Here is a 12055-nt window from a genome sequence, read left to right on the forward strand (position 1 = left end):
TATTATAATGACTCAAATATTAAATAATATGCATATCAGCTCCCCCACCACCTCAGGACAGTGTGGTACTGCAGCTAAAACTGCTTTCAAAGTCCAGAAAGAATTGACAAGGCCTGGTTATATCAGAGTGGTGATTGAGGCTCAAACCATTAGAAATAACTTTGAGGGACATAGACAATATGATTATTAAATATTAAAAGCAGTTTTAAAATGCATGTTATTTGCGCTTTAAGATACCAGCTTTCTAAAACACACCCCTCAATGTGTACAGTACAGGTGTCCACTACAGTACAGTTGCGTCTTCTAGCGTAAGCTGCTTAGACAAACAAGGTGCATACACATCTAATCTCCTAACAGCAAATACCTCCTCATGCTCACACTGTCAATGTCTCCACACATTGATTGATTCAATTATCCACTCATGTTGGTTCAGAGGTTAATTGGGTGACATAAATTAACTGTCCTGTATCGTACAACAAACTAAGTGAAAATATCAGATATACATCTACAAGCTCACAATGCATTATCCTATTTATAGTGACTCTGTGACTCATAGGAATAGACTACGTAACAACCAGGAATAGTCTGGTGACCACTGACCACCGGAGAGACGGGTGACAGCCGGAATGTAGACGGCACCCGGAAGCAGTATGGTGCTGGGAGTCTGGTGCAACTCACAGGTCGACGTGTACCTGGTGAGATGTAGGAGGGGCGCGGACAGGAGTCAACCCACAGAGTCTAGTGAAGTCCTTCCACATGCCAGATTGATCTACCTCCCAGTCCCGGTAGAGTAGTTCCGGAGCATTGGATTTGGATTGTGTGTGGCCTAATGGGACTGATCGAGGGTAGCTACTGGGACTGGGACTTGGATCACCCCGGCTGGGTCACCTGACCTGAGTGAGGGGTATGATGTTCGAGAGACCCGAAACCCCGGTGACCTTGGGACACATCACTGAGGATACGTCCCACGTGCATCCATGCAATGTTTTTTTAGTTTTTCGTTCTGCGCGATGCGGTGGGAGCTTGCAGATCTGCTATTTTGGAGAATGTTGACAATTTCTGGAAACAAATTCCCCTATGACATTCTCAAAAGAGGGATGCCAAGGTTACAAGTGGTTGAAGAGTAATTTGTGTTCCAAAACATTATGTTCTGTGTTCTGATGTTTTGTGTGTGTGTTCTCATTTCTCTGTCCAGTACCTTCCTTTACCTGAAGTTCCTGGTGGTCTGGGCACTGGTGTTGCTGGCAGACTTCGTACTGGAGTTCAGGTTCGAGTATCTCTGGCCGTTCTGGCTCTTCATCCGGAGTGTGTACGACTCCTTCAGATACCAAGGCCTGGTGAGTGTCTGATGATGCCAGCGCTGCACCACTGTTCCCCTTTTTAAAAAGCAGGGGATAGGAATAGGATTAATACCACATTGACCTTTTGACTTAGTGCTTCCTCATTAGTTAAGATGAGATGAGATGAGATCCTCGAAACCTCACCGTGGTGATAATATGACTACTATGGGAGTGTGATCCAGTGTGCGCACTCTAATTACTCCTTGCCTGTGGCCAGCCTTTTGTTTTTCGTCTACATTTGTAACTTTTTGCCCGTGTAGTTAACTTAGCTGAGCTCCAGCAAATGCACTCTTATGATTTAGGGAATTTGCATTATGATATCCATGTCCATATTATTACTATCATTTTGCATAATGCATTATTGTATTGGTTAGCAGTTGCTCTTCATATGTATATATCTTCCTTGAACATGCTCTGCTGCCATCCATACTGCTGTATCTGTTGGAATCGTTGCACACTGATCTAATAGTCAGTAGGGGTTTTGCTGAGAATACATTTATGTTGCCTGCTAAAAAAAGATGAAGGGAATTGGACTGCTTTTAATCAAAACTATTTGAGGGTTTGTTGGTAGTATCTTGTAGTATCTTGGGTCTTTTACATTCTGTTCAGTGTTTATCCCAGCCTTCCCAGCTTGTAATTCTCTAGAGCAGACTAGTAAATCACTGATCGTCTTTGATGTCTGCCGTTGACTTTGTTGCGCTGAACATGTGATTAATCAGCATAGGAAAATGAAATGGTAACAGCCAGCGGCTCGTTTTGCCGAAATGTGTTTTTTGTTGTATGCACCATGTTTGCTTTAACAAGCAAGCACATTTAATGTACGTTACCTCTCCCCCCCCCCCCCCCCCCCCCCCTACAGGCGTTCTCGGTGTTCTTTGTGTGTGTGGCGTTCACCTCTGACATCATATGCCTGCTCTTCATCCCTGTGCAATGGCTGTTCTTTGCTGCCAGTACCTACGTGTGGGTGCAGTATGTCTGGCACACAGGTAAGCCCCGAGTGTCACGCTTCCCTGCGCCGCCCAGCGCGCGCTTGCTTTCACCACAGCGTTTGCGACTTCATCCACGTCCTCTTTGGGCCCGCTTGAACAATCAATGAGCCTTGGGTGATAGCAGGAGTTGTGCTGGCTAGAGGGGTGTCACAATTCTCCAAAATCCATGGTTTTGTGTCCACTTTAGATTTTAAGGTCACAGTCTTTTTGACTGCAGTGTGCAGGTGCCATTCAAGCTCTTGGTAGCAATTGGATTTATTTTATTGCGGTCACAATTCAAATTTCACTCATTTTGATCGATTGGCTTTGATTGATTCTCGTCGTGACACCCCCATTAGCGATGTCAACACGTGCCCACCTATGATCGACTCAACAAAGTGGCAATGGCTTGGCAATGATTGGCTGAAAGAAAAAAATATACATTATTATTATTCAGTGGATGTATTTTAAAATGGAGAAAGTAGAGGAAATCACTGTGCTTAACCCATTCTGACCTGAGATCAGATTCATACGAGGTTTCCACTGGACACACACTGGTCTGATTAACCCATTCTGACCTGAGATCAGATTCTAAAAATGTCAGTCGTTCTTCGATTTTTCAAAAATAGCAGACCTACAAGCTCGTATCGCGCCACTCGGTGGCGCGATATGAGCTTGTAGATCTGCTATTTTTAAATAGCTAAAGCACGACACGATGCTAACAAAATGGGTTCCCGTTCAGAATGGGTTAAAATGGTAAATGGTGCATTTATATAGCGCCTTTATCCAAGGCGCTTTACAGAGATTGTGCATTACATTCATCCATTCACACACACATTCATACACCGATGGCAGCGGAAACCTGCATGCAAGGCACCAACCAGCACATCTGGAGCAATTAGGGGTTCAGTGTCTTGCCCAAGGACACTTCGACAATAACTCTGGGGCAACCTTACGGTTACCATCCAGCCACTCTACCCCTGAGCCACTGCTACCCCTTGTGCTTCATTTACATCAATGCTGCAATCACAAATGATGTGAATGAATATAGACGCACTCGAGCAAAGACAATTCACTCAGTTGCTTTTTGTGTATCATAGCTTATGTTTCTTTGTACTTTAATGGCAAACCACACATTTCTGCTTCCGGAGAAAAGCCATGTTGCTGAACTGGAAATCGGTTTGGTTTGTCTTTTGGCAAGTTTTTTTTATTTCTATTTGCATCACAGCGAAACTCCTGATGAGGGGGGGGGGGGGGACTATCGACGTGCAGGTGTCAGGCAGGCGTGGGGAGTGTGAACATTTCAGCTCACGCACAGCAAGCACAATAGTAAGTGAGTGGGAGAAAGCGATCCCTTGTTTGCTTTCATTGATAAGGTTGAGTGGCAACCCCGCGTATGAAAACGCAGCACTCTTACTGGGTCCGAGCAGGCGCTGGAAGTATTGCGCAATGGCCACGCTCATCGTGTCATGCTATTTACAAAGAGATAACTTGACTTCTCAGAATTCCACGTGGCGTCAGTACATTAAGCGAGCGGTGCTGTATGGATCGGGTGTCGGGATCATTTCGAGGTAGTAGGCCCCAGTTGACCAAAGGCCAGGAGGCAGATTGAGTTCCCAGTGTGCACTGAGGAGATCCCAGCCTCTCCCCGACGCCTAGGAAGCCTTCACATCCGTGGCATGTCATGAGAGTATTAATATCTCTCATTACTCCACACAGCCTGCTGGTGAATGTGCGAGAGATTATTTCGACAATGGACAGTTGGACAGGGTCAGGGTCTGTGGTCAACTTCTGACTCATTTATATATATATATATATATATATATATATATATATATATAGGATGTACAACTGGAATTCACATTTTGCTTGTGTTGCGAGAGAGATACCGAATGAAGTCTGTCAGTCAACTTTTCTTTGCAAGTACATCATGCTTGTTATAACAGCATAAAATGTAGCTTATGCTTTGGATGTGGGCCTGTAATAAATAGATCTATATTGTTTTGTAGTCTTTATATTTTGGTGTTGTTTTAACTATCGCATTGTGGTTGTGGTCCGATCGACCAATAATTGATTATTGTTAATTGTTTTACTCCTGCTTGTCTGTCATGACTGACATTTAAGGGATAGTTCCCAAAATGACTTTTGTTCTATCGATTGCTCACCCCATGGAGACTTGAATTCATGGATATTCTTTAGTTTTTGTCGCATGTCTACGCCAATAATGTAATGGCCAGCAGTGCTTCCCTCCCGGAAGTTCTCTCTCTGCATAGCCGGTTATCAAATTATAGGCATGTGACAAAAAAACACGAAATAAATCCATGAATTCAAGGCTTCATGGGGTGTGTAATTGTCATTTTGGATGCGAACCCTGCCGAACCAACATCTTGTTGTATGTCTGTCAGTGTCAGTGATTGTCATTTACACCAACCTTGATTGTGACCTTGACCGTCAACCTCTTTGACCTAAAATGTATTTGTTCAAGTTTCATTAAATTCTGACCATCTGTTCTGTTCTCAAGTAATTTTGTTCACACCCCAACGGTTGCTCGAAAGTTATAAAATGTTTGGGCAAGTGGAGCTTGCTTTCACGTTGCCCGACAGGCAAGTGCATTCTGTCTTCATTAAATATTGGCTATTCGATTCATGAAGAACAATATGCAGCCTTTTTACAACTAGCAGTTGCATTCATTCTGTTTTTTCAAAGTGACTGTCGCCACTCGCCACTCTGCAGTCATTATCAATATTTTCTACAAGCGCACATTTTATAATGGACAATTTACTTTTCGGGGCAAGTGGGCATGACCTTTGGGCAAGTAGAACATGACCTGTACTTGCCCTGCCCGACGGGCATGTGCCTCTGAGACCTTAGCGTCAACCCCCTGCATAACATGCAGGCAATCAGACGAAGGTCCGATTGCAATTCCCTGCCACACACACACACACACACACACACACACACACACACACACACACATACACACACATGCATATGGGCAGGGTAAAAACTTAAGAGCTGTTGGGTGTCTTTGTGGTGTCTGTCTGTGTGTTGTCTTTGTGGTGTGTGTCTGTGTGTTGTCTCCTAACTGCTGTGTGCCTCCCTGCTGTGTCCACAGAGCGAGGGGTGTGTCTACCCACGGTGTCGCTATGGATACTGTTTGTGTACATAGAGGCAGCCATCAGATTCAAAGACCTGAAGAACTTCCATGTGGACTTGTGTCGCCCTTTCGCTGCACACTGGTGAGCTCACGCCTCTCTCTCTCTCTCTCTCCCTCTCTCTCTCTCCCTCTCTCTCCCTCTCTCTCTCTCCCTCTCTCCCTCTCTCTCTCTCTCTCTCTCTCACTCACTCACTCACTCACTCACTCACTCACTCACTCACTCACTCACTCACTCACTCACTCACTCACTCACACACAGATGGTAACAGTAGTGGTACCGTTTCAAAACACTGGTTGCTCTCTGCGGCGAAGGCATGTTTCCAGTATACAATACAGACCACTGAAGAAGTGATCTGAAAAGAACAGCTGTGATCAACATGAAGTTACTGTAGTATTGTAGTTACTGTAGTTCTGCCCACGGATGCACGCAACAACGGTTGCAACATTTGGTGCGATCTAAGCTGTTCTAAATCCACCATACAAATTGTGAAACAAGGAACAATTCTTCACAGTCAATTTGTATGTACAGATTTTTTTAACCCCCTTTTCTCCCAAAATTTGAAACATACGAATATAAGACGACTCTGATTATAAGACTAATTTGTGGAAAAAGAACATTGAATGTCAAATAGTCTAGTGAAGTCCCCGATTATGATCAACTCTCGTTTTTTGTTGTTGTTGATATCTTCATTGGAAAAAAACGTATATTCAGGCCAAATACCAATGAATTCTGCCACACACACAGTTGTCCCTGCTGGGTAACGTGTCATTGTTCCGACCGCTCATAAGTCCGACCCATTGCTAACCCTATCCCAAACCCTAACACTAACCATAACCGCGCACAGAAGCCACGCATAGGACTAATGGGATGTGGGAATAGCAGATCTACAAGCTCACAGCGTGGCGCAAAGTAGTTTTCACTACTTCCTAAACATTTGTTTTATAATTTATGTACATTTATTTTATTTTATTTCTTCGTGAAATTACTGAAAAATACAAATTTTGTTTTTAATACATTTGTTGGGGAATGTTTTTTTTATTTATTTTTAAAATATGAAAAATGACAACAAAAATATAGGGACCCACAAAAAACCCACAAATGGGTCCCGACCAGGGGGGCAGTCATACAGATATTTTGTGAAGCCTGAAACTCCTGAAAGTTCATATAATGGCCTGTTGTGGCGCTGTCACTGGACCCAAAAAAACCCATAGCCCTATAGAAGTCCATGTATTTGGGGCCAACTTCACCTAGACTGTATTACCTTAATAAACATGGTCATGAATACTTTCTGCTTCCAGTCACTAGTTTAAAGTCTCATTTCTAATGTCATAATATTCTTTTTGGAAAATGATGGTCCCATTTATAAAATAAATGACCATAAAGTCGCGTATGTTCTGAGGGGCGTGGCTACCGTTACAGTCTATGATCGGGAGTCCCCACCCACTCGAGTCAAAATAAAAACCGCCTCGTTGTCTGGGCAGCCAATGGCCAGCTGGGCCCAAACGGATCTAGAAAGATGGCGACTTACAGTGCAGGAATAACAGGCTTCATTTTACGTCCATGTTAGACCCGGGGAACGCTTTGTCCATATTTTTTACAGTCTATGGTCCCGACCCAGTGTTTGGGACCCAGCTACAGTGCTGTAGCTGAACCCTCGACCACCGGACTTGAACCCCTAGACTCCACAGTGGTGGCCCTGGGCATGTACGGTACTGTGCTGCCCCAAACACATGCATGTTCTATCTATGTACTGTACATACTCTGCCCCGGTCACTGCCCTTGACCAAGATACTGGCGTCATGTGGTGTTTAAAATGGGACAAATGTGCAGAGGTCAAATTTCCCCAAGGTGATAGTAGCTTATAACTTCATTACCAGTTCCCCACTGCAGGCCTTAAGTTGGCACGCATTAATCTACCACGTCATGCGTGTGTGAACTTGAACGTGGCTGTGGTACAACTCTGTGCAGCATAGCAAACTATTACTTGAATTATCAATTGAAAGTGAAGTAGCAACTGTCTGTTCATGGGGAAGAGACCTTTATGAATCTCTTTCTTTCTTTCTTTCCCGCCACATTGTTTGCTTCATTTCCTTTATTTACTGCGGATTGCATTCCCACCTGCACCGAATCGTAATCAAGTGCGATTGGAAGCGAAGCGAAACCCCCGTTTTTGCTCTGAGTAGAATGCGGTTCTTTGATACGCATTAGGATTCGAATGAGCCTTCACACCTGCCAAACGAAGTCACCTTAATCTTTCTTTCTATCTCTCTCTCTCTCTCTCTCTCTCTCTCTCTCTCTCTCTCTCTCTCTCTTTAGCTTTAGTTTTGGCTTTTGGAAAATACCAGATCTACAAGTTCAGAGCGTGTCACTTTGTTCCGCGCTGCAAGCTTGTACATAACTGTTTCTGAACACTTTTGAAAAAAATCTTGGAAAAAGTACCGATTTAGAAGGCAGACTCTGCCTCAGGTCTTAATGGGTTAATGCTGACCGGTAGCTTCCTGCATCTTAGTAGTTACATAGTACATTCCTTACATTTGGGTAACATAGTCCATTTAAATATTATTAATTAATTAATTATGTCTGACACTTGTCATAAACTTTATCGGAGGTTGAAAACCCTCAGCCTAATCTAACCTGAAATTGCGTAATGAGTAATCATTAGATTCATATCAGCATTTTTCAGTAATGTGTATTTTATTGAACGTAAGCTTTTGTGTAAACGCGTAATGCATATTTATGTGCCCCCCCCCCCCCAGCATCGGCTATCCAGTGGTGACGCTGGGCTTCGGCTTCAAGAGTTATGTCAGCTACAAGATGCGCCTCCGCAAACAGAAGGAGGTGCAGAAGGAGAATGAGTTCTACATGCAGCTCCTGCAGCAGGCGCTGCCTCCAGAGCAACAGATGCTGCAGCGGCAGGAGAGAGAGGCAGAGGAAGGTAAGAGACAGTGTGTCAATGGTACGTCAATATGTCAATCTTTTCTCCCCTCGGATACAGTATAGTTTACTATTTATTAGGACAGACTGAAAATAATAACTTAAAACACTTAAAACACTTAAACGCCAGCGTCCCTGTTCTTGGGAACATTTGCCACATTTGGCGAAGAGACTTGGTGCACAGTATGTCAGTTTCACGTAAGCATAATGCAGTGGTTCCCAAAGTGTGGTCTGTAACTCTGAGAGTGTACAAATGGAACCAAAATGGTCCATTTGGTTCCATTTGTACACTCTCAGAGTTAAATTAACATTGCATGTCAAACATGAGGGTCCTTGAAATTTAAATGGTGGAGAATCACTGCTAGATCCGTAAAAGTCTTCTCTTATGGGGGTCCCTGGCATATCTTTTCAAATGGGGGTCTGTGGGGATAATTGGTGTCAATTTGGGGGTATTTGACGTGAAAAAGTTTGGGAACCACTCTAAGACAAGTGGTTAAACTGAAGTGACATTGATAAATTCCTAATATTATTCAAAGTATTCCGAGACACCCCTGCTTCAGGGCACCCACTTTGAGACACACACACACACACACACACACACACACACACACACACACACACACACACACACACACACACACACACACACACACAGACGTGTGTGTGACACACCCAGTCTGGGAAATATGTGACCCACATATGTGGTATGTACGCTATTAACGGTCGTCAGCATACACCCATGCTAGACCGCACTACTTATTCCATAGTTTCCGAGGGTGTGTGTGGGTTGTTTTGTAACTGCATCCTATATAGGGCCGTGCCCCGAGTAGGGATTCTGCTAGTAGTTGCATGGGATTCTGCGGTCCAATATAACGATTTAGATGATGATGTGTTCTATATTTACACATAAAGGTCTACAGTGACGTGCACTAAGCGCTGCACACTTTGCTCCTCTCACTCAGCGTGCTCCGCTCTCCACTCCTCTCCTCCACTTCACAAAGAAAATAGCGTGCAGATATTTGTCACAGTGTTGGCTTGATTCATGGTCAAAAAAGCTTCCATGACTAGTTTGGACTAAAAATGCTCTTTTGCAGACGTTTCACATTTCAACATGTTTCAGAAGGCAAAGATACGTACTTAGCAAGCACCTATAGAACAGTGTTGTTTTTGGCAGCACATTTTGATTTTAGTTTTGTTCATAGACACCTGGAATGTCTTAGGCCTCTTTTAGACGGCGACCATCTCCATATAACACGTCAAAGTCCCGTTGCATTCTCATTTTTTCTTACCCTTTACACGAGAACGCACACGTTATGATATAATGTGCTATTATGCTATACTGTCGCTAGGTGGCGATAACGGGCTGCCAAATAGACAGGTCACCCACGTACAAGAAGAAGACGCAAGCGGCGCAACACTGCTCTGGGCGCGCCACGGGATGATATATATTTATTAAATAAACTGCTGCCGTGGCTGCCGTCTATCATAAGGCTTTTTATTTACATCATGGTTTTACATTCACCATCGCTGATGAGCATCACTTTGTAGGCGAGGAGGGAGGCTTGTTCAGGAACTCCATTATATCATAATGATATTGCTCTAGTCTGCATCAATGTAATAAACATATGCGCTGTGAGCCAACGTGAGCCATGATGTCATACGTTTTGCGGATTCACCGTTTTGCCTGTTTATATGGAGACCATAGGAAACGGCGTTCTCAAAGATTTACACTCTGGGAGGCGGTTTCACTTCGTTGCGTTTTCACCTCCTGAGAACCCGGTTCTCGTCTAAATGACAGCAGCAAACGATACTTTATTTTGACGTTTTATATGAACACCATCCTCGTGTAAATAGCACCTTAGTTAGTCGACGCGTTGTGGGCTTGTATATCATCTATTTTCAGCATGCAACTAATTGACTAAAATGACTTATAGTGGATGTCTTGTCTACTAGTGCCTTGACTGCCTTCATAACATTTTAGTCTAGTTTTTATTTGACTAAATTGTCAGTATATTTAGTTTTAGTCATCATAGCTTAGTTTTTATTTCGTTTCCACAGACATTTTTCGTCTTAGTTTTAGTCGACGAAATCAACACTGCTATAGAAGTGACTCTACAGATCAATGCGGACCAACGGTGATAACCCAAAACATTTAGCAAAGTCACTAGCGTTAAAGGACCGACACACACACACACACACAGTCACAAACACACACACACACACACACACACACACACACACACACACACACACACACACACAACTCTATTCTATAAAGAATTGCAAGAGTTTGGTTGGTGACAGCTCTCGTTTCAACGTCACTGAAGCATTAAATGAGATGTCAGAGAAAGCCAAACTTACTCTTCCTCAGAGCCATCAGGCCTGATAGACTCAAAGGGTGCCATTTAGGACTTCTATTTTACTTACTTCTATATTACTAATCATATTACAGTATTATGATCTGGGGGCGTGTGGTATGTCATATTGCAATTTTGGGCATGTTAAGAAGCGCTTTTGACACCCCGCGGAGTGCGCAAAACGGCCTTGAATTAGTCATGGGTGTGTTTAAGGCGTGTTTGAGACGTACCCAATCAACATGTCCGTACTATTCTATTTACCAGTCAGCTGATGTCACATACGGAATGCGCACTTTGGGGATCGTGTTATTACATTTCTTCAGGCTGGCACCATAGAAGACATGACATGACTTTGTCACATTTGGGTTAATTATTCCTATTGCACTGCATGCTATCACCTTTATGCCTCAAAAGAACAGACCCACCTATAGGCCTACCTTTCAGATCGGAATGGAACTGCGAGTAGATAGCAGCATATTGGCAAATTGGCAATCCATGCGTAATGTTCCCAGAATCGTCTAACCCCCGAACATGCAAGTTCGTTTGATATTGTTTAATTCGATAACGATAGAACCATGTACCATACAGCGAATGAAAGCAAGATTCCTAAGGAATATGGAGATTTTTACATTTAATAAAACGGTTGAGAAATGAGAGAACCATGAGTGTTTATAGGCTAATATCAACGTTTTTTTATGAAAGACAAACGGGCTGTGAACTTGAAGAGCTCAATCACCATCCCGACACGGAAGAAATATAGCCTAGTGCATGCATGTATATGCACTGTTGCACTTGCACACAGTAGCCTACACACGCTCTTTATTTGTTTCTATTGAAAAACACCAGTAAAATAACGTTTATTATATTTTATTTCATTCAAGTCACGACGAAGGAATGAGTTGAATGCGTGCTGCGTAATGCTGTGGCCCCGATGGTATGGTCTTCGCTGAGTTCGCTCGTAGCATTTTATTGAAGAAGACTTGAATCGGGTGTGATACAGCATATGAAAGCAAACTTCCCACGGATTATGGAGATGTTTTTATTTATTTTTAAGGTTGAGAAATGAAAGAATTATGGCCGTTTCTAATTTCAACATTAAAAAAAAAAAAAAAAGCAAAACTGCCATGTCTCATAGAAACAAGTAAATAGGTCTATAAAAATAAGCGCATATAACAGGGGTCTGTAACCTATTTTAAATGAAGTGCCATGTTTTTATTTTCTAAATAGTGAGTCTGCCATATCCAGATTAATTTGAATGACACCACATTAAAATAAAAAAACATATTTTGATTGTCCAC

The 12055-nt window shown here is 43.0% G+C and overlaps 1 protein-coding gene across 2 annotated transcripts in view; it reads left to right on the forward strand.

Moving 5' to 3' along the window:
* maco1b (macoilin 1b) overlaps positions 1-12055 on the forward strand; it is a 35308-nt gene that overhangs the window by 2962 nt on the left and 20291 nt on the right. For both annotated transcript variants that reach the window (XM_083792691.1, XM_083792692.1), the window contains exons 2-5: positions 1196-1337; positions 2200-2326; positions 5424-5547; positions 8223-8401. In XM_083792691.1, the coding sequence (XP_083648817.1) occupies positions 1196-1337; positions 2200-2326; positions 5424-5547; positions 8223-8401 (572 nt within the window). The remainder of the gene's footprint in view (positions 1-1195; positions 1338-2199; positions 2327-5423; positions 5548-8222; positions 8402-12055) is intronic.

Source organism: Protomyctophum parallelum, assembly GCF_964188405.1.
Source record: "Protomyctophum parallelum genome assembly, chromosome: 20".
NCBI lineage: Eukaryota > Metazoa > Chordata > Actinopteri > Myctophiformes > Myctophidae > Protomyctophum > Protomyctophum parallelum.